This window comes from Ochlerotatus camptorhynchus, unplaced genomic scaffold (genome assembly GCF_037179485.1).
Source record: "Ochlerotatus camptorhynchus isolate MF236.1 unplaced genomic scaffold, CSIRO-AGI_Acam_v1.1 ptg000167l, whole genome shotgun sequence".
NCBI lineage: Eukaryota > Metazoa > Arthropoda > Insecta > Diptera > Culicidae > Ochlerotatus > Ochlerotatus camptorhynchus.
The window spans coordinates 1263229-1285142 of record NW_027040657.1 but is presented as its reverse complement, the minus strand read 5'-3'; the positions used below and the strand labels follow the sequence as shown (position 1 = coordinate 1285142).

The following is a 21914-nucleotide window of genomic DNA, read 5'->3' as shown; positions in this document are numbered from 1 at the left end:
ATGAAAAATTGGCTCAACCTTGAAATCGACCTCACCAACTGGAAACAATAGCCCCGTGGCCACTACCACGCACAAACATTGCAACAATGGACCATATTCGGTCTCTACCTACTCCACACATCGATCTCAGTCCTGCCATCCCAACAGTCGATCTCATTTCGTTTTTATCAGTTGTTCGATACAGTTTACTCTTGTTTTATATTCCGTTTCGACTCTCGTGTTCGCTGTTATCCACCCTCGCGTTCGGAGTTTTTTTTTCTTTTGCCCCCACCTGAAGTGTGATAGCACCAATTGTGAATCGCAAGTTTAGTTCTTTTGAAGTATATTACTTCGTTCGAATTTCCTTCTTTCCAAAGGAAATCAGCTATTGGAAGTGTGACGCGGAATTTTCAACACGGTTTTACGCGCGCGTTTTGAAAAGTTTTTTTTTATCGTACGAGTTTTTATCTCGTAAAGAAGAAACGTAATTCGTCGTGCTCTAGTTACAAGTGATTTTTGATTGATTCAAATTCCAAGCTCTTTTATCGCATTCACATACGAGCGGAAAAACAACAAGTGTTCGTTGCAATGAAAATGCTATCATCGTATCAGGATACCCGCAAACGGTTCATCCATCCGTTTGTCCAGCCCGCAATCGACGCCGAACTTCAAGAAATGTGAGTAATTTTAAAACTGCCCCCATTTTGCACTTCAAAAGCAAATTTGCCTTCACACGACCTCCCAGCAGGTCATAGCGAAAGGAGAAATTAAATTAAGCATTCCATTTCAGTTTCCTCCCTCTCCTGACGCTAATGAGGGCGGTTGCTAATTTTCAGGGTCAGAAAAAATGCGACCACACAGTTGGCCACGGTGGAATTGTTTTCCATCGTAACCAACACAACGACTGACTGCAAGCGGAAATGTGGCTTGCTACGGTTTTGCTATGGGAAGACCACCAACGAGCGGAAAATACTATTATATTTTGCGAATGCGGTGTTTTGCTGTGCATTTTTTTTTGTTTAATTTTGTTAGTGCGATCGTGTTGGTTCCTTTGTTTGTGGTTCTTTATTGTGAAACAGTGCGAAAGTGCTTTCATATGAAGCCACAGTTGCTCTATTCCTGAGTGACGGCTTCACATGCAGGAACGTCGCCTAGAAATTTAAAAGTTGTGTTCCCAATATAGGCACGAGTATTCCTGCTGCATAAAAACCAACGAAATTCCACTTATTCACTGTGTAAAAAAATCCCATTTTGCTCAGTTTCAGTCTCCATAACTAAGTTGTTCTCGTTTTCCCCGTATAGCTTTCCCGAAAAAGTTCTTTCACAACTTTTTTCCCATCTTCTCCCATTATCGTGACTGCTCTGTTGCACATTTCTGGACTGCTTTTTTGCCGTCGCAATCTCGCTCCCTGCATCCAAGTAGGCGGCGAGTGAACGAACAAAAAAAAAACACTCCCTACACACAGAGAAACAGAAATGAGACCTTTCATCCGGCATTTTAATCTCATCCCCTATTTCGTAACTCAATGTAGAGTAAGCGAGGGAAAGGAAGGAAGAATAAAAAGAAACTTAAACCCACGCGTCCAGCATCAACAGCCAGGGCTTTAAGCCAAGGATATGCACTCTGGTGGAAAACTGCTTTCCCTCCTGTGTGTCAGAGACTTTACACAAAGTTTACGTTTTTCAGCTTTTCCTCTTCGCTTCCTGCATTCGACTTGAGCTGCATCCGAGAGTCTTAGCTGCTGTAGGGCTAACCAACTTCTTGACAGCTCTCGACGACTGTGTGTTGGTTGGGGAGCTCCTTGACACCCACACACCCCCACTGTCAGTGAAGGAAGGAAATAGTGCAAGAATGTTTGCTCATTCCTTGCGTTTAATCCAACACTTTTCTTCTGTGGCTTTTGCCGACTTAGAGGTTATGAGTTGGAGAGAAGAAAAATCCCCTTCTCATGGTGGAATGTCAAGTGAGATGGTAAGAGGGCACTGTAAACAACAGTTGTATAATTTTTCCACTTTGCAAAATATTTTAAATTTCAAAAGTCCATTGCAATATCACTGAGATACGGTAATTTTATTTTGGGGTCAACTTGAGGACTAGTTATGGACAACTGTCTTTTTTTTGGCACAGAAAAATGCAGTGCGCAAAACAGTCAGGTTCAATGAGTCATTTTAATATGAATATGAACAGCCATCCGCCTCATCATTCACCGCCTCGTGAGAGTCTGAATGATTCGGAAGTAAACGGGTCACTGACAGCAGAGCACCCAGTCATTAGCTCAGTCAGCACGTTTATTCTTCCGTAAAGCTGGGTTTAGACAGGGCAAGTCAATTGATCAAGTTGAATTAAACTGACTTGAACGCGAATTGAACGTGTAAACCATGCCATTCAACTGCCTTGATCAACTCACTTGAATTGAAAAAAGGGCTCAACTTTTCAAGCCAATTGAATTCAACTGAGTTGATCATTTGACTTGCCTAGCCTAAACCCAGCTTAATGGTACCCAATCCTTGTTTTGAATGACTGAGCGTACATTTTCTATGGAAAAATGCCTCAATTACATTCTGTGTGAGCGAAGGCCAGCGCCTGTTCGTGAGTGACTGAATGTTTTTGTTTGCTCTTTCATTGCCTCGTCCTTTACCATTTGGTACATACGGGTTGGATAGATCAATGAATTGAATAGAGCAGTGTTTTCACACTCAGCCTAAGCAGTCAATAATTTTACGCTCTGGACAAATTTCCGATTATAAATCACCCAGAAATTTCAGTCTGCCATAAAAGTCATAAGATACAGAGACCTATAAGGTGAAGTGACTCGCTGCCACTAGTGATGTGACTGTCCATTTGATTTGCACGAAGAGTCACCTCACATGAGATGACTATTGTCACCTCACTAGTGACAGCGGGTTCCCTCACCTCACTTGCGGTGCAGAGTAGACATCATAGTATTAACAACAATCAATACGAAACTAAAGATTTTTAATTGGCTCACTACTTGACTAGCCTATTGGTCCCAAGCAAACGATCAACGTACCATAGAGGTAACTCTAAGACCACTGGGTCCCGAAGAAAATCATTATTATTTTTGGCTCACTCAGTACCAGAACAACGGTCCCAAGCAGTCCCAAGCTATTTCACTCACCCCTGCATGTTCTGCATGAATCCACACACCCCTGATGTTATCTGTCAAACTTTCATAGCGAATCAAAACAAACATAGTGTAGTAATAGAATTTCAACTAGAATAGGGTACGTTAATGGTTTGCTTGGGACCAATAGGCTACTAAATTGGTGAGCCAATTTAAAATCGTTAGTTTCGTATTGATTGTTGAACGTACCCCATTCTAGTCGAAATTCTAGTACTACGCAATGTTTGTTTTGATTCGCTATGAAAATTTGACAGATAAAATGAGGGGTTATTGGTTTTTCCTATATTTCGAGGGGTGAATCGATTAGCTTGAGACCGAAGAGAGTACTAGAGCTGAGCCAAAAGGTTGAGTTCGTTATTTCGGGACCTTCTAGTCTTAGAGTCACCTATATGGTATTAACATAGAGCTAACTCTAAGACTAGTAGGTCCCGAAGAAACGAGCTCTACTTTTTGGCTCAGCTCTGGTACCATCTTCGGTCCCAAGCTAATCGATTCACCCCTCGAAACATAGGAAATTCCACTAACCCCTCATTTTATCTGTCAAATTTTCTTAGCGAATCAAAACAAACATTGTGCATTACTAGAATTTTGACTAGAATGGGGTACGTTAATCGATTTGCTTGGGACCAATAGGTTAGTCAAGTAGTGAGCCAATTTAAAATCGATAGTTTCGTATTGATTGTTGTATTAACGCGTTTTCATAGCATCGAAAGAAAATTAGTTTATTGTTCTACAGGGTACGGATTCACAAAAGAGATATTTTTGACAGTCAGAAACTGGCGATTTACTTTGCATAAAACCATTGCGACCTATCACAATCACGATCGTCAAACAGCTGATGGTAGTAACGCTTTGTACATTCCTATCGATGTGCTCGTCGAAGCTCTCTCCATGACCATCCATCAAGTTGAGGAAAGAAGTAAAAAACAACTGGTGAATGTCGTCTTCGGTTGTAATCCATCACCGATCTGGTCATTCCCGACAATCACGAAGCTCATCTGTGCTCGTTTTGAAGCAGTTGCTGCTTTGCTTGCTTATGTGAGTGTGTTGGTGAGTGAGCCCAACAGCTTTCGTTTAATGGTGCCTGCTTTGTTTGTAACTCACACAGTTGCGCCTGTCGAGACGAACTTGGAATGCGCAGGCATTGTTTGTTTACTTCTGTCGTTTCGCTTTTTCTAATCATCGTACTGTAGAAGTCTTCACTGTTTTTGTTGTGCTTTACACCATCAGCAGCGAGTGTAACGTTTTGCTTGTGAGCAGCGACCATTACTGGTGATTGTTGTTTGCCATGGCTCTACCTCTCACTGCGTGACAAAACGTTCTGTCAGCGATAGTCGGGTGATGCGTAGACGAGTGTCACGTGAGTGTCATGATATGTTGCAGCACTGCTAGCGAATGTTAAAGATTTGAACTGATTGGTTTTGAGCCAAACTGACAAAGTTCGAGTCACTAGCTGGCACTGTCACCAGGAAATGTCTACCCACAGATTGTCAAGTCTTGCATCGTCTCTTTTCTTAGAAACTCGCTACAGAAAACGCATCGAACTAGTAACGCTCGATTCTATGGGGGAGAACGCTCCGTCACTGGAGCGGTTTCCTTCGTTGAATAGAGCTTTAGGGTGGTTCCACGCCAAATGACGAATCGATCTGATGCTACCTTTTCCGATTTGCATGAAACTTTGCACAATTGTTTGTGTGATCAATCATTCACAGTTTAGCTGAAATTCGGCCATATTGAATATCGCGCAAAACTTCAAAATGTCGTAAATTTTAGCAAAAACAAACTGCTTTGCAGAAAAAAATACAAGCCGTTAATTAAAATTTAGTAATTTGGGTAAAAATCTGTTTTAAACTTAAAAAACAAAAAATAAATCTCTTGAATATTGTTTTGAATACGACTATCTAGAAAAATCTGGAAAATCAGGGAATATCAAGGACATTTTTGAACCTAGAAAATCAGGGAATTTCATTCAAATTCAGGGAAAAATTTCTTCATGAAAGAAACTTATTAATAAGTATGACTTTCGCTAGTTTCAAACAACTTTATTACTCGGTGTAGTATGAGGATGTTTGTCCATTTAAAACTTTAACTAGAGTTGCGAACTTGTGGTTGCTCAATGCTTGATGTAGGATTTTTGCAAGATGACCAAAAGTTACTAACGTAAAAGGGTATTTCGATGAATTTGAGGTGTTGTTTGACAAAATTTAACGTTCGAGTAGATTGGTGCGTCTGCTAGATCAAGCTGTGTCCATCAAAAATCAATCCCTTGAGCGCATTGGAGTGCCTTTGGGTAAATGTATGTATGGTAAAGAGTTAGGCTGGGTTTAGACAAGGCAAGTCATTGATCAACTCAGTTAAATTCAATTGGCTTGAAAAGTTGAGCCTGGTTAATTTTTTTTCAATTCGAGTGAGCTGATCAAGTCAGTTGAATGGCACGGTTTCAACTGAGTTGATCAATTGACTTGCCTTGTCTAAACCCAGCTTTAAAGCTGGGTTTAGACCGGGTAACTCAATTGATCAAGTCAGTTGAATTCAACTGACTTCAACGCTAATTGAACGTGTTTTTTTTATACAGGGGGGAATCTGATGGGAGAGGTAGCGCTCCCGACCCACTAAACTTTACCCTGTGCTCTAGGCCCTTGCCCTCCCCGGAACCGCCCGAAAGCACTACATCATGGGAGGGGGCCGGTTGCGCTATGGCGCATCACACTAGTGTTGTGTCACAGACGTGACACTCGCTACTGCACAATGAGCAGCTGTGCAGGGCCTTCTTCTTGTTGTTCGCTGTTCATTGTTCGCCTGAGTTCTAGAGCAGACGTGATAGCCAGCCAACTGTCCAGGGCCAAACAGGACAGATGTAACCGCCTACCAGCTGCGTGTGCTAAGCACTCTAAGAACCCGGTGTCACTCCTGCCTTTGCACAACGAGGGTTTGTGCAGGGCTTATCGACCTCCTGGGACGAGCTGGATGGGGCTTCAGCGTCCTTACTCTGCTGTAGTTCGTTTAGCCGCAATATCTCTCCTTTGGGTTCGATAATTAACGTTTCCAGGGCACACCACGAGGAGGCGAACTACTTCATGCCCCATAATTGAACGTGTAAACCATGACCATGTCATTCAACTGACTTAATCAACTCACTTGAAATGAAAAAAAGTTGAACCAGGCTCAACTTTTCAAGCCGCTTGAGTTCAACTGAGTTGATCATTTGACTTGCCTAGTCTAAACCCAGCTTAAGAGAAGATGATGATTTTTTTTATACTTCTAGTTTTGTTCCTTATTGTGTTCTAAATGAGAATTTAGGATAATGGTCCCGGGATGTTTTTTTTTTATTTGATTGCTCAGAGTTGCGAACCTGGTTAGCGAGTAAAATAAGCTTCTAAGTGAAGTTTTATTATTGTAATGTTGCTGCTATTGCCATTTAGATGGAATTAATTTACTAAATTTTGGAGGAGAAAGAGCTGTTTTTACAATTTCCCACTGGAGGAATCCACCCGCAAATTAGCTTTTGGTTTAGCGTACTGTCAGGAATAATTTTCTTGCGGAGCTGGGTCTCAAATATGCTCAAGGAAAAAAATATAAAGGGAATAAAAACATATGCAATAATCAAATAAATTTTGTAATTTTTCCCTACGTTTTGGCTCTGATAAAGGGCCTTCTTCAGGGCAAACTGAGGGGAATTTTATTTTAAGAATTAATTGTTTCACATTTTATAAATATTTTGCACTCACAATTGTAGGATTTTTTCTTTGTCTAGATACTGTTTGAAGTCTAACGTCTGTTTGTTTGTTGGTAAGTTTTTATACATAGCGGATTTTAGATGAATTATTCAAAGGTTCATTTGTAAAAGGCAGGATGTCCAGTGAACCGGGAAAACCGGAAAAATCTGGAAATTTGAAGTCACCGGGAAAAAAAACGAGAAAATTCATTTAAATTCAGATGAAAATTTAAAAAAAAAAGTAAATTCTCGTCCTCTTCTACACAGCTAAAAAAAGTAGTGTAAATTTCCATAAATGGAGCGTCATATATCATATAAGTTTAGATTATAGATCGTGTAAATTTATGAGACATGTTATGCAGTATTTCATATATTGTATGCAACTGTCCATTTTTGTTTGCAACATTTCTTGCAAGCTGCTAGTTTACGTGAAAAGGAAGTTAACATGTATCAATGTTTGCATGCATGAATGTTTACATCGCCAGTAAAATTCAGTATTTCTTGGTGTGTAGAAGACAATAAGATTTCAAAACCCTTGGACTGGACTAGATTTTCAGGATACATTGACTTTGAAGCACTACTAAGAAAAAATTTGAACTTTTTTCCCAAACAAATTCGAGCAGATTTGTTAATGAATTCTAGAATATTTTCTAGGGAGCTCAAGCAAAATCTCTAGCAGAGTTTTTGCTAGAGCTCCCAAGAGTGAAGAGGATTTCGGGATTTGTGTAAAATACCAAAGTAAGCGAATTTTGAGACCTACACACTTAGAAATTATCGCCGACTTCGGTAATTTTTACCGAAATCTGAACAGCTGAACCGTTCGGTAAAATTAATGCTATTCAATTCAATAGCTTTTCAGCTACGTTGAAACTAAATCGCCACTAAAATGAAAAGATTTGATCATTTAAGCAAGGTTCAACATGTTTTGGAATTATTTTCAAATGCAATAGCCTTTTAAATGAAGGTTAAAGTTTTACCGAACGTTCAGCTGTTCTGATTTCGGTAAAATTTACTGAACACGAAAACAAAATCTTAGTGTATATATATGGAAAATCCGAGGATAATTCCACGCGCAATTCGAATGGAATTTCTTGATAATGTTAATGAGAATTCCATGCAATTTTCAGAAGACTTTAAATGTGAACTCCAAATTATTCTGAGCAAAATTTGAACACAATTCACGGCGGGAGAATTTCCCCTACCCGTGGTTTTGTCAGGAAAGGAGTATTACAAGCTTTGCTCATAAAAGCAAATGGGCCCTTTTCAACTGTTGGTCGGGAATCAGAGGTGAATTGGATGGGAATTCTATGGAGAATTTCAAGCAAATAAAAAAAATGAAGCTCCAGTGAATTCTTAGAAAGAGTTTAAAATTCTATGAGAATCTAAGGACGAGTGTGAAGAACTTTTTGAAGTGTTCTACAGAGAATTTCTGCAATATTATAAAAAAAATTTCAAGGGACTTCCAGAGAGACTTTTAAATTTTTTTTTTAGAAGTATTCCGAAAAGAACTCTTCGGGAAAAAGTACAAAATTTTGCCTGACAGCCGTATGACCACATGGTTAAACAACATAGGAACATATCCTCTGAGAAAGTAAAGTAGAGAAGGATAGATCAAATCACACCACATTTCCCTTTTATCAATGTGTGTGTATGTGTGTGTGTATTCAATCTGGCCGGCAGTGGTATTGTGGAATAAATTCGCTTACAACGATCCCTAATGTAATAATTTAAAGCAAGTTTAGTCCGGGAGTTAGAAAACCATAACTCTATGGCAGATTCAGCAACTCATTTCAGAATGCCTGGTAATTCACGTCCATTCCGAGGTTACTTTCACATCCAATAAGCCCCGCATGTAAACACTACCGTTATCATATGAATAATAGTACTGCAAACACACTTCCAGATTTCTAAATCAAGACCAACAATTGAAATGGCCTTAACTCCATTTTGTAAACAAACCTTGTAAGGCCATTTTCTCGCAAACCGAAACCTTCATTCGCAAACCTAAACCACAATCGGGTAGAGGAGAATTTTGCCCTACCTGTTAATTATGTTGGTTTGCCTTTGCGGATTTCAGTTCGCGAGAAAATGGCCTTACAAGGTTTGTTTACAAAATAGAGTTAAGGCCATTTCAATTGTCGGTCTTGAAATGTGATGTTTCGAAATCTGGCGCGGGATATATGGATTTATAATTGATTTATGAGGCCATTTCAATTGTCGGTCTTGAAATGTGATGTTTCGAAATCTGGCGCGGGATATATGGATTTATAATTGATTTATAATCAGATGGATCTCACCAAATTCTGCCTCCAAAAAAGCACTCGCGGTAATAGAAAAAATCTTCCCCGCCGTTTTGACAAACCAAACACAACATTTTCAATCACATCATTTGTACCGAATGTTTGCCTGACACCTCATTAGCGTGCATCCTCCGGAACGCCAGCACTAAGAAAAGAAAAAAATACCCGGTAAAACTCTTCTTGGAAGGGAGCAAAGCACCAAAATTAAGCGAAAAGAAAAACCGACCAACGCGACACCATTGCAACACAGCTATTTGAAACAAATCCTTGTCCCAGAGCTTTCACGTTAATTACAATATCACTAAAAAGCTTCTTAAAACGTGATAGATCTTAATTTACACTTATCCACACGCAAAAACGAATATATTTTTGACTTGATACAGTTAGGAAATATGCGGCAAACAGATGACATCAGCGTCAGGGAAAACAAAACCAACCGTTCGCGGACAGAGCCTACTGCGTTTTTTTTTTTCGATTCCCATGTATAACTCATTTACGCCAAAAATGCTACTGGGACTGTTATGCCGCACAGGGCAGTAAAGCTGACCAAAGAGCTCCGAGATTGGTTCGAAAGCACCTTTAGTTGTGATACTAGAACTAATTTGTAATTGTGATTATACCTCGATGTAACGCAACTGTCACTTTTGATTTCCATCTTTAATATCTCGCTAATAACAATTGAATCATACATAAATCATACATCATAAATGAGATTTTCTGCCGATTGCTAGTTCATATCAGAGAAGCCCTCACAAATCCATATAATTCACTTCCAATACGATCTTCAAGCATTCAAGCAAAACTGGCCCCGAAAGGTTAGTATTGGAAATGTTGCCATGGTTCATAGACTCTGAAGTATGACTGACAAAAGCTAACGAGCTAAATTCGGATCTTTAATGAGAAATTATTGCTCACTTTCACTCACTGGATTAGCAATGGATGTGGAAGTCTTGATGAAATACAGGATGAATATTTGGACCTGAGAAATGATTCCTCATCTCGTGATTTGTTCCGTGAAAAAGATTTGAACTAGTGGTTCTGGCGTGCCATGTCGTATCCCAAAGTCTCCTAGCAGATATTTAAGATCCTTGTCCCATTTGTATCTTTGTACGAATGTGAGAGAGTGAATTTTCAACTCATCTCCACATTAAAACCATGACAAGAAACAGATTGAACGTTGACGAAGATATGAGATTGGCATGATCACAAACGCAGCATCGTAACTAGGTTTGAGATCTACAACAATCGCACTGAACGAGTTGTTGGTTGTTGTTAATACCCCGTTCACATTACAGCGTATATCACGTGATATAGTGATAAGTTGTAGCTGAGAAAATTTTCTATAATAATGGCTATCAAACTGTTTCGCAGCTCAATATGGAAAAAGACTAGAAGGCAATGAACAAAAAATTGAGATTTCCCATAGTAATTTACATGTAAACTTCAAATGGTTTGTGCGAAGTCTGTTTCTAACCGAATGAGTTGTAACTTTTGGAGGCTAATCAGGACCCGATTTGAAACCATTTAAGCACTGTGGAGCGAAAAAGTCAAATTTTGCATCAGTCTAATCCACACGCATTTGGCAGCCTTTGGATTTTGTCAGTTAACAAAGTTAAAAAAAAACTAAGCATACATATATTACCTTTATTTTTCACAGTGCCATCCCATCATATTGTGACTATTCATAAGCTTCCAACACTCCGGGAAAAATACTGTCTCTATTGTCCACCATTTGCACACTTGCCCCATTAGACTCGTTCTGGAATAGCGACACGCTCTAGCTGGAGTTTGTCTCGTCCTTATTGCTACCCTCTTGTATATCTAGCAATCACTGCAGCACAAAGTATAGAAAAGCTTTCTCAGTGACCAACGCAATGGCAACACGGGCTTCCGAATCGCTTCTGAACCGGGCGAGAACAGGGAAGACTTTTACTTAAAATGTTATTAATTAGTTTTATTTCTGCACGCCGCCACCTGCCGTCGCCTCGCCCTCCAACCCAATCCGTGATCCTTGAAGCTTGTCTGGTTGGTGTTTTGTGGGTGTGAAGAATTATAACCGAGGTCAGATTGCGGAGGTTGGAATCCCGCTCGAACGAATGAACGAGCGAGAGCGAAAGCTAATTAGATTTCAGCTCATGATATTGTTTTGTGATTAAAGTGTGCGCTTAATGGGAAAATAAAAACGAAAATCTTTCCGTGATTTTCCTGCGTTATTTTTTCGAGTCGAAGATGATGGTGATAAAAAATGGGAAGAAACTAAATCAACTCAACAGAGGTGCTTGTGGATTAGGAACCGGAAAATCAACCAAGACACGATTCCAATTAGGATGCCACGAGGTGATAGAGACGTGTTTGTTGAATACATTTGTCAGATGCCGTTCTTTTTCTTTTTCATTTTTTTTTTTTGATTCGTCTTCACTTTGAAACCCAACCGGAAACGGAACTGCGGCGAAAAAAAAAAGCGGAAAACTTTTCGCCTTTCTGTTTCAGTTCCGATCCCACTTCCACGGGTTTGTGTATTTTTATTTTGCCCCATCAAGGAAGCGATGAGAAAAGTTTATAATTAGCTGTGTGCGGATATTTGCACAACATGAATAGTAATTAATCGACGGGCAAAGTCGCGCGCCGAAAGTTTGGTCTCGGTTTCGCACAGTTAGCGATAATTAGCGCGTGTTTACACGGACGGGATGAAGTTCCGTCCGACAACGCGAAGCAACAGCAGAAGACTGGTGCAGGTTTGGTTTTTCGGCCGATTGATGCTTGTCGATGACGATGATAACGATAAGAAGATTGCAATCATTTATCTTTCGATGAGATTAACTTGGTAGTGAATTTGGAGGACTATGTCTGGATCATTTAAGTTCTGAGAAATGTTTGAAAATCAGACGTATAATAAAGTCAGAATGAATAAGTCGTTTTTTATTTAGATTCTGCTTGTGATTTTTTTTTTTCAATCTTCTGGAAACGAAACGAAGTCCCCGAAAATGCAAATTCAGTTACATATCTCGTTATATAAGAATTAGAAACATCCCTAGATGTGGTAAAATTATCACTGCCAAACTAAGAAAATTAAGATCCCAGATATATTTGATTCAAACAGATTACTGTTAGTAAATACAGTGTTTCATAAAGTGTTTTATCAATTGTATTTTAAATAAACTGCACAGCGGCGCCGGTGGTGTAGTGATAAGCGTGATTACCTCTCATCTCAGCAGGCCTGGGTTCAATCCCAGTCGGCGTCGTCGGGATGTTCTGAGGCATAACATCTCTGATCACGCCTTTCTTCGGAAGGGAAGTAAAGCTGTTGGTCCTCGGTTCATGAGTTGATGGGTCGATAGGTAGGGTCCAGGTGTGGGAGCTGCCTTCCTGGCACGTCGGTAGCATTGGTGCTCAGCACGGAAAACAAGATCGACGGAAAAAACCAACCAAAGGAAAAAAAAAATAGGATCCATTTTCAAAATGTTATTGTTGGAGCTGATATGTGTGCTCTTAAATGCTCTAGAGATGGGAGCAGTCTTGTAAGCAGTCAAGGTAGTCAACACATTTTCTGTGATTAACGACTGCCTTTGCTTCCGACACTTGAAAAACAAGCTATCAAATTACAGTACCAAACTAAAATGTCACATGAAAGGCTCTGCCATACGACACTGTCGCCGAAAACCGTCACGTATGTATGTTTTTCTTTTAAGCAGCTCTTATTATGCTGCTGACGTTGTGCTTGTGTGAATTCTGAAAACAGCAATCAACGTGTCCTAGTAATATAATAACATTGCTGATCAGAAATGATTTAATTTACACCAGATCGAGGAATTAGAGCGAAATAACACATGTTATATGATAGTTATTTGATAATTTTCTTTTTGCTCGAATGTTGTTCTACCGTTTGCGCTGTGTAAGAGAGACGACAGTAGAGCATGAGAGTACGAATACAAACAGACTATCGCGCCCGACAACGAAGCGAGTGTAGTGAAAAACGTCAACAGTTTCAACCCCTGGATGGGAGATACCCGGGATTCATCAGAAATGAGGCCTTAACAGACCTTCACCTAAATAAAAATAATCAGTAGCAAATAAAGAAAGCGACATCATTGTTCATCCAAGATGCCAAATTGAATTCTTGTATACGTTCAAAAAGAATCGCTCATGTTTCAAAGAAGGACGAACTTGAAGTGAAAATTCTAAAGCATATAATCAGATGAAAATGTTCAAACTCGAAAGAACTGCTCATGTTTGAAAGGCTAATAATTCATCATCTGAAAATGTTCTCATTTGCGAAATCTCTCAAATATTTTCAAATTAGTAATTCTTTAAACATTTTATAAGCCTATGAACTTCCAATTCTTCAAAAAGGAAAAAAAATGGTTTCCCTTAAGATGAGAATTATGAAAATGTGTCCCACACATTTTTTTAATGAGTGTTGATGTTTTCTCATCGATCTTTAGAATTTGTTTTATGAAGATGAAGATTAAAAGAGGTATTTCTTGCATAGTTTACGTTTTTTTTTAACTAGTTCGTTTATTTGGGAGGCTCAATCGCGTTAGCTTTATGGAGCCGATAGTTCATTGTTCTTTGTTTGTAACAAAATTCACTTAATTCTATGTCTAGTAGGAGTTGGGCCGAATATTTACTCGCGGCTTACTCGAGGTTAGAGAGGTACATTGTCGAAGAATAGGATCAGGGGAGGAGCTTGAAGGTAAGGTTTCGTTGTCGCCAGTATGAACGGTTGTGCGGTTCTAGTTTCGCCTGGAGTTCGACCGGCTATGGTGACCAGTGGGCGACGATGAGACTCATCGAGACGGGGGGACAAGACAAACAAAAACTATTAAAAAGAGACAAAAGACAAAGGAATTAAATTCTTATACTAGAAATTTGAAGAAACACATAAACCGACTGCATATAGCAGATATCGCGAGTTCCCAACACGTCTCTGATAGGAACATAGGGTTGTCTTCCATGGGCCTCAAAGGTATTCAAAAGTCGCTCTCTGGCGGCGTCATTATCCATACATTGCCAAACTGCGTGATCGATGTCATCGTAACCGTTTCCACACCAACAGATGTTGCTGTCTACAAGGTTTATTCTATTGAGATGAGCATCTAGCGAGTAGTGGTTGGACATAAGTCTACTCATCACGCGAATGAAGTCACGACTTAAGTCCAAGCCTTTAAACCACGCTCTCGAAGAAACATTAGGAATAATTGAATGTAACCACCGTCCAAGATTTCCATTGTCCCAATCGGTTTGCCAACTCGAAAGGGTACTCTGACGCACTAAATGGTAAAATTCATCGTGTGGAATTTGCTTGTCATAAAATGCGAGAGAGTCCGCCTTCTCATTGCCTGGGATTGAGCAATGTGAGGGGACCCATACAAAGGTAATCATATATGATCTTTCGACCAGCACACACATCTGCTCCCTTACCTTTGAAAGGAAATAAGATGAAAGCCTACCTTGTTTCATCGACCGAATAGCCTCAATCGAACAGAGACTATCCGAGAAGATGAAGTAATGGTCTGCGGGCATATTGGAAATCATCCCCAATGCGAAGTTAATTGCTGCCAGCTCAGCAACAAAAACGGAACAAGGTTCCTGAAGTTTGCGGAAGGCACTAGAGTTTTCATTGAAGACACCGAAGCCAGTGGATCCACTGAGACGAGACCCGTCTGTAAAATATCTGTTTACGCAATTGACGTGTTGGTACTTTTCAGTAAAAATAAGCGGGATAATAATAGTTCGAAGTTGATCTGGAATCCCATTAATCACTTGTTTCATGGACAGATCATATTCAATTGAGGAACTGCGATTGGTGAAGTGAGCACGGTCTGGAGTATAACAAGTAAGACACATATCTGACGATATGTAGTGGTGGTAGATTCTCATAAATCGAGATTGTGTGTTCAGCCCAAGAATTTCTTCAAAGTTTGAAATTATAAGTGTGTTCGTCACTCCGCATTTGATTAGTATTCTGAGAGAGAGCTCCCAGAAACGGTTCTGGAGGGATGTTACTCCTGCCAGAACCTCGAGACTCATGTTATGCGTTGAGTACATACAGCCAACAGCAATACGCAGACAACGATATTGAATTCGTTCCAATTTTATTAGGTGACATTTTCTTGCCGAGAGAAAGCAGAAAGAGCCGTACTCTAGAACAGAGAGAATAGTTGTTTTATAAAGCGGTATGAGGTCTCCCGGATGAGAACCCCACCATGTGCCGCAAATTGAACGGAGAAAGTTGATCCTCTGCTGACATTTTTGCTTCAAATACGTAATATGGGTATTCCAAGTGCACTTTGAATCATTGAGTAATGTTTCTGCCCAAAAGATTAAGCTGCATTTGGGCTGGGTACCGCTTTCGAGTAAACACTACCAGTTCAGTTTTCTGCGGCGAGAATTCGATCCCTAGATTCCTAGCCCAAGAAGACAAGTTATCTAAGGAACTTTGCAATGGTCCTTGCAAGTCCACGGCATGTGGACCTCTTACGGAAACCACACCGTCATCTGCAAGTTGTCTTAGCGTGCATTGTTCTGCCAAACAGTTGTCGATATCTTTGACATAAAAGTTATAAAGAAGAGGGCTGAGACATGAGCCTTGGGGCAGACCCATGTAGCTAATTCTGGAAGTTGTCAGTTGTCCAAGGGAAAAGTTCATTTGCTTTTCTGACAACAAATTGTACAAGAAATTATTTAAAATTCCAGAAAGTCCACATCTGCGCAGATTGTCTGACAGAATTTCAATGGAAACTGAATCAAAAGCCCCCTTAATGTCCAAGAATACTGAAGCCAATTGCTCCTTGTGCGCAAAGGCCAGTTGAATATCTGTAGAAAGCAGCGCTAGACAATCGTTTGTTCCTTTGCTCTTGCGGAACCCAAACTGTGTATTTGATAGCAAGTTATTTGTTTCGACCCACTGATCGAGTCTCCGAAGGATCATTTTCTCCAATAATTTCCTAATGCACGAAAGCATCGAAATCGGGCGGTATGAGTTATGGTCAGACGCTGGTTTGCCAGGTTTTCGAATGGCTATTACTTTGACCTGTCTCCATTCAGGCGGTATAATGTTGTTTTCTAGTAAGGAATTGAATAAGTCTAGCAGTATAAGTCTTTTAGCGATATATGGGAGATTTTTTGGGAAGAAGAGCCATAGAGAACTCCAGCATTGGGAATGGTCTATCCAGCGAGCTGCCGCTCGGAGACGCTTCTCGAAGAATGTGTTGTGCTGGAGCTGAGTCCGGACAGACTTCTTTCTTCTTCTTATTCGCATTTCAAGCTTATTGCTTAGTGCATATTAGCTTATTGCGTGCTCTCAACTTAGTGTTCTAAATGCACTTCCTCAGTTATTAACTGAGAGCTTTCGATGCCAATTACCAATGCATGAATTTGTATATTGTGTGGCAAGCACAATGATACTCTATGCCCAGGGAAGTCGAGAAAATTTCCAACCCGAAAGATTGCCTCGACCGGACTGGGAATCGAACCCGCCGCCTCCGGCTTGGTAATACCGTGCCTTTACTGACTAGGCTATGAGTCCGGACAGACCTTTTTAGCAAAATCGAATATCCATCGGTTGGAGTATTCTTCACTCTCATTAGAAGATGAGCGGTTACGCATGTTCCGAGCCACCCTCCACAAGGTGTTCATTGAGGTTTCTCGTGAGAGTCCCTCGACGAAATTGCGCCAATAACTGCGTTTTTTTTCTTTGATTAATTGTTTCAGCTTTGTTTCAAGCTTTGAATATTCCTCGAAGTAAGTGGAGGTTTTGTGTCTACGAAAAGCTTTGAAAGCATCAGATTTTTCTACATACAATTTTGTGCATTCTTCGTCCCATCCAGGTGTGGCTGGTCTCCTTTTGAAGGGCGCACTTGGAACTTTTCTTTTTTGTGCTTCCAGTGAACTTTTGTAAATCAAATCGGCGAGGAATCGATATTCTTCCAATGGTGGAAGCGTATCTATTGATTCGGCACCGATTGTCACCGCCGTTGCATATTTATGCCAATCTATGTTCCTTGTAAGATCAAATGGAACTCGAGATGGTTCTGCAGAGTGAGGGGCACACTTAATTGAAATGATGATTGGCAAATGATCGCTACCATGGAAATCATTGATAACCTTACACAGACAATTCAATGATAGCGATCTTGAACACAAAGATATGTCGAGTCGGCTTTCTCGAGCCGGAGGTTTTGTTATACCTGTCGCTTCACCAGCAGTGTTCAAAATAGTCAAGTTGAAGTCGTCGCATAAATCGTAAAAAATAACCGCTCTATTGTCATCATATAGATCGCCCCACCCAGTACCATGGGAGTTCACCCAGAATTAATACTGGGGATGGAAGAATCTAAACTAGATTCCAGAGTTGACTACGGCTAATTGAGATTCTTGGTGGAACATAAACTGAAGCTATGCAAAGATCTTTGTTCTTCACATTTATGAATTCCACAATGTCCGAAAAAGCTAGCAAACCTCGTTCGGACTTGGATTTGAGAAGTTTGAGGAGCAGCATTATTATTTTTCTTATCTTTTTTGGGCAATGGTGGAAAATTCCTGCTGCATCCAGGGATTAGTTCAGCAGGAGCCTTCGGTTTCGTTTTTTCATCCCCATTACCCTGGGAATTTGCCAATCTTCTGGAGGTGACTTTAGTTTTCTTACGGCGCACTTTCGGGGAGGGGCATTTTCTTTTTGAGGATCCGTCAATTTTGGAAGGTGCGTGTACCACCGTAGAATCACCTTCATCGGATGAGTCAGAGTCCGATTCTTCAGCTGACAAAATCGAAAATTGGTTTGCATCTTGGACGGCTGATGCAGCCTTCGCCATTTGAGCATATGTCTGCTTGGAGCGTCCTGAGATTGAACGCTGCACTTTATCGGAGTGCTGCTTGTACATCGGGCACTCCTGCAAGGGGTGAGGATTCTCGCCACAATATGCGCATTTTACTGATTCTTTGTGGCAAGAATCCTCTTTGTGGTTTTCACCACATTTGCCACAAAGAGTTTTGTTGCCGCAATAGCTGGCCGAGTGTCCTAGCCTTTTGCAGTTGGAAAAAAAGCACCATCAACTTTGACAAAGTTTGGGAGAACTGAACCAGCGAAAGTCACCCGAAACGAGTCTGAATGCTGATAGACTTTCATGCCATCTTGTAAAGACACTGAATGCAGTTGCCTAACATCCAGTATCTTTACAAGCTCGCTTGTGACTTTTCTGTTTTTAAAACAACTCGAGGCACGTTTCAAGTCCTCGACAGACAGACTCGCGTCGGAGACCACGCCTTCTATTTCCACATCTCAAGAAGGGATGTAGATGTTGTACTCAACACTAAACAACTCGTGATCAGCAATTTTATTTGCTACATCATAATTCGGTGCTTCTACACGCAGTTTGTTGAATCTTTCCTTATGTACCAAGATTTCCGGTTACTTACGCAGTAAGTCTCTCGAAATATCGAGAGTTTTCAAGGGTTTATTTTTAGGCCGAAAAAAGACAACCTATGGTCCTTTCGAAAGTTGTTGGTAATACCTGGTTTGCGCAACGTTGGCATCGGAAGATGCCATAAGTGTTGCGCAAAAGCGGTGCGCAACCGCTTAAGAAGGAAAAAAATAAAAACCTTCTCCGCTGTTAACAGGCTCAGCGCTCGATACGGAATGATAGTTTACGTTGAATCCATTTATGTATGTTCCTTCTCAGACAGAAGTCTTGAAACTTTTTCGAAGTGCTACAGTTATTATGATTCGACCTAATTCGACCTAATGGCGTACAAAAGCAATTTTTATTACATGCTCTTCGTAAATTAGGCTGGACAAGATTTCCTCTTCCGTCTTATGAATCATGCTTATCAACGTCCAAACATTAAAAGTGCTTCGGGAATTTGAAATGGTTTCATTTGTAAACGATATCGTTTCACATCGTATTGATTCAGTAGAACTCTTATCAAACAAACCTTTCCGGCAACTACGAAATCGAAACATATTTATAACAAACCACCATGTAACAAACAATGCAAATTTGGACCTTTAGATGATGGGCACTTATATTAAGCAATACGAAGCTATTGAATTTTTATACGATTGAGTTGGGTACGGTTCAACTGGGAATTTATTGATGTGTGTTGTGAATGGCTTTTAAGTCTCGGCAAAACCGAAATTCTTGTTAAACATCAAACAATGTTATATCGGCTCCGTAAATCTTACATGATTGAGCCTACCAAACTAATTAATTGGGAAAAATAATGATAAAAACCAAATTATAGAATTTTTGCTTATAATAATTTATAGAAATAAAACATAAAATGTGATTATCATTGTAACAAAACGGTATAAACAAGATTGACAAAAATAAATAACATATAGTTGAAGATGCTAATTTCAAATAATAGACTAAAGTATAGAGTTGATTGTTCCATTAGTGTACGGCAGTGTGAAAATTGTATATGGAGAGTACACGGCCGTACTCTAACGGAACTATGAACTCTATACTTTCATCTCCTCATCTTTCGTATGAAAATGACCACTTTAGCCTGTTATTTGCAATTAGCATCTTCAACTATGTAAATTGTTAACGTCATGCAGAAGTAATACAAACAAAATAGTTAGAATAAATAAAATATACAAAGCTGTTTAGAATGATGAAGTACTCACAATAAAGCATTATTTAAATCTGAGAGGGTGCTGCCAAACAGTTGTTGAATTAGCGTGGAATTCGTCGGTAATTTTGTTCAAATTGTCTTAGTATATTTGTGTCTCTTCTTCTTTATCATCGTCGTTCATTAGATTCATCATCTTTATTTTCTTCGTTTTACCATTTTTCGAAGTACTGTCACTTTGGGCTTCGCAGCTTCGGTTTTTTCAGTGAAATTCCTTTGAGAGAGGGTATCTTCACTTTATCTTCTTCACCAGTTTTTAGTTTGGGCTCTTTCTGGACTTAAGGTGATGCCATGAAGAGTTCAGAATTGGCCATCATGAAAGTCGTCATGGAGTCTTCAAATTTTCGAAAGCACTATTCTCCGATTGTTGCGACATTGCCGATTAAATTGGAACTCCGTGTTTGCTGCACTGTTTCAGTTTCATTGTTGCATATTATGTGAGATTCATGCTCCTGAAATGTCAAAGAGACAATGAGATTAATCAGAAATATGGCATCATACTAATCCTAATCCAGATCAAATGGTTTTACATGTCCTGCTCTACTAGACCAAAGGCTGGATTAGCAAGTATATAAAATTTCAGTTTTGAATGACAGCTGCTACTTGAATAATACCCTTATTTGAGAAAATAATTAATTTTTTTAGATATGATCTCTCGAGCAGGAATGTTTTTTTTTATTATAGCTACTAGTTGAGTCTGCCCGGCCTTGCTCGGGGTATTATTCAAGATGCATTTGTCATCCATAACTGAAATTTTATATACTTGCCAATCTATCTGATTTCATCGTACTTCTAAAGTACAACGTTTTGGGTGTATCCCATAGGAACGTATTTTTCACTTTTAGGACCACCATTAAATTATGGACAGAAGGAGTGCAGTTTCGAACCCCTTTGGATACGGTTGTGTTTTAAGTTTGTTCTCTGTTTTGTGTGTGCGTTCGCTTTCATAGTTTTCGGCTGCATTTGCCGGATTAGCGCTGGCACTCTGTTTTTCAGAGTGTGGTGAAAATTTGAGCCCAAAATATTAAGAAATAAAAAATCCCACCCATGGTGAAAATAGGCCATTTTTTGACAATTTGGATACCTGCCGGTAATCAGCCTGTTTACTGTAGTTACTAACAAACAAAATGTGGATACACCTATAAGAATTTACATTGAAAAACCTTCAAATTGACGTTCTAAGATCACGAATAGGTTATTTGGTTGTGGAGTAAACTCTTCTGACAGTTGAAATTTTTATAAATCTCGAAAATCCAGGGTTGTAGCCCAGAAGGATCTGGACACTTTAGAGCAAAATCTGATTAGGAACCATACACTTATTACGTAAATTTTTTTTTTCGGTATTTTTCTATTCCAGCTCTCTCTTAGTAGGATCACTCATTGAACATCAACATGAACTTCATGTTATTCGTTATGATTTGTTAACGTGTTTTTGAAATTCCCTGCCTCACGTGGATGAAAACGTACGAACATTTTTTTTTTGTACTCACACGTTATAAGGAACCATTTAGGCAATTTCAATGTTATGCTGAGACCATAGCACAAAACATTCAACTAATGCCTTACGCGTTGGTTCTAAATTTTTACCCTTCAGTTCTACGCTTTGAGTCGAGTTTTGCACTTGGTGATGAACGCTTTTCAAATTATTCCAGTTTCTCGCCTGTTCAGTTCCGAGTTGGAAGAATTCACACACATTCAGCAATGTGGTAGTAATCGAGAATGACATCTTTGTTTATGTGATGGTCACGCGGGGGGATGAATTTTCCCATCCTTGCTCGTAAGACTTGTTTTTTGATTGCCCAAATGCCTCGTCGCTTTACACAGTAAATCAACTTTTTATTCGAATTTGCGAAATTGCTATCGGAAACTTTAGTTTCGCTCATAGACTTTTCAATTCTATTTTGATTTTGTATTGTAAATACTATAAAGATTTGCCACACTCACCCCTGACTGTCCTCTTGCATGTCATTGACCTTCTCAATCCTCATGTTCCATTCAGGTGAACCATACCATGCTGTAAAAAAAAATTACGCTCCAATAGATTAATTGTCTCCGTCTTCTACCCACCTACCTAGCCCCCTTTCCGAACGAATCTACACAAAACCAAGTTTTACAACCACCGCCCACTCAACTAAATCA

At 39.7% G+C, this 21914-nt stretch overlaps 1 protein-coding gene across 3 annotated transcripts in view; it reads left to right on the top strand.

Moving 5' to 3' along the window:
* bru1 (bruno 1) overlaps positions 1-21914 on the top strand; it is a 756396-nt gene that overhangs the window by 270813 nt on the left and 463669 nt on the right. The window contains exon 1 of one of the 3 annotated variants that reach the window (XM_065222374.1): positions 153-656. The exons of the other annotated variants lie outside the window; for them this stretch is intronic. Within the exon in view, the coding sequence (XP_065078446.1) occupies positions 568-656 (89 nt within the window). The 5' untranslated portion in view covers positions 153-567. Of the gene's footprint in view, positions 1-152; positions 657-21914 lie in introns of those variants that run through there. 3 annotated transcript variants of the gene reach the window in all.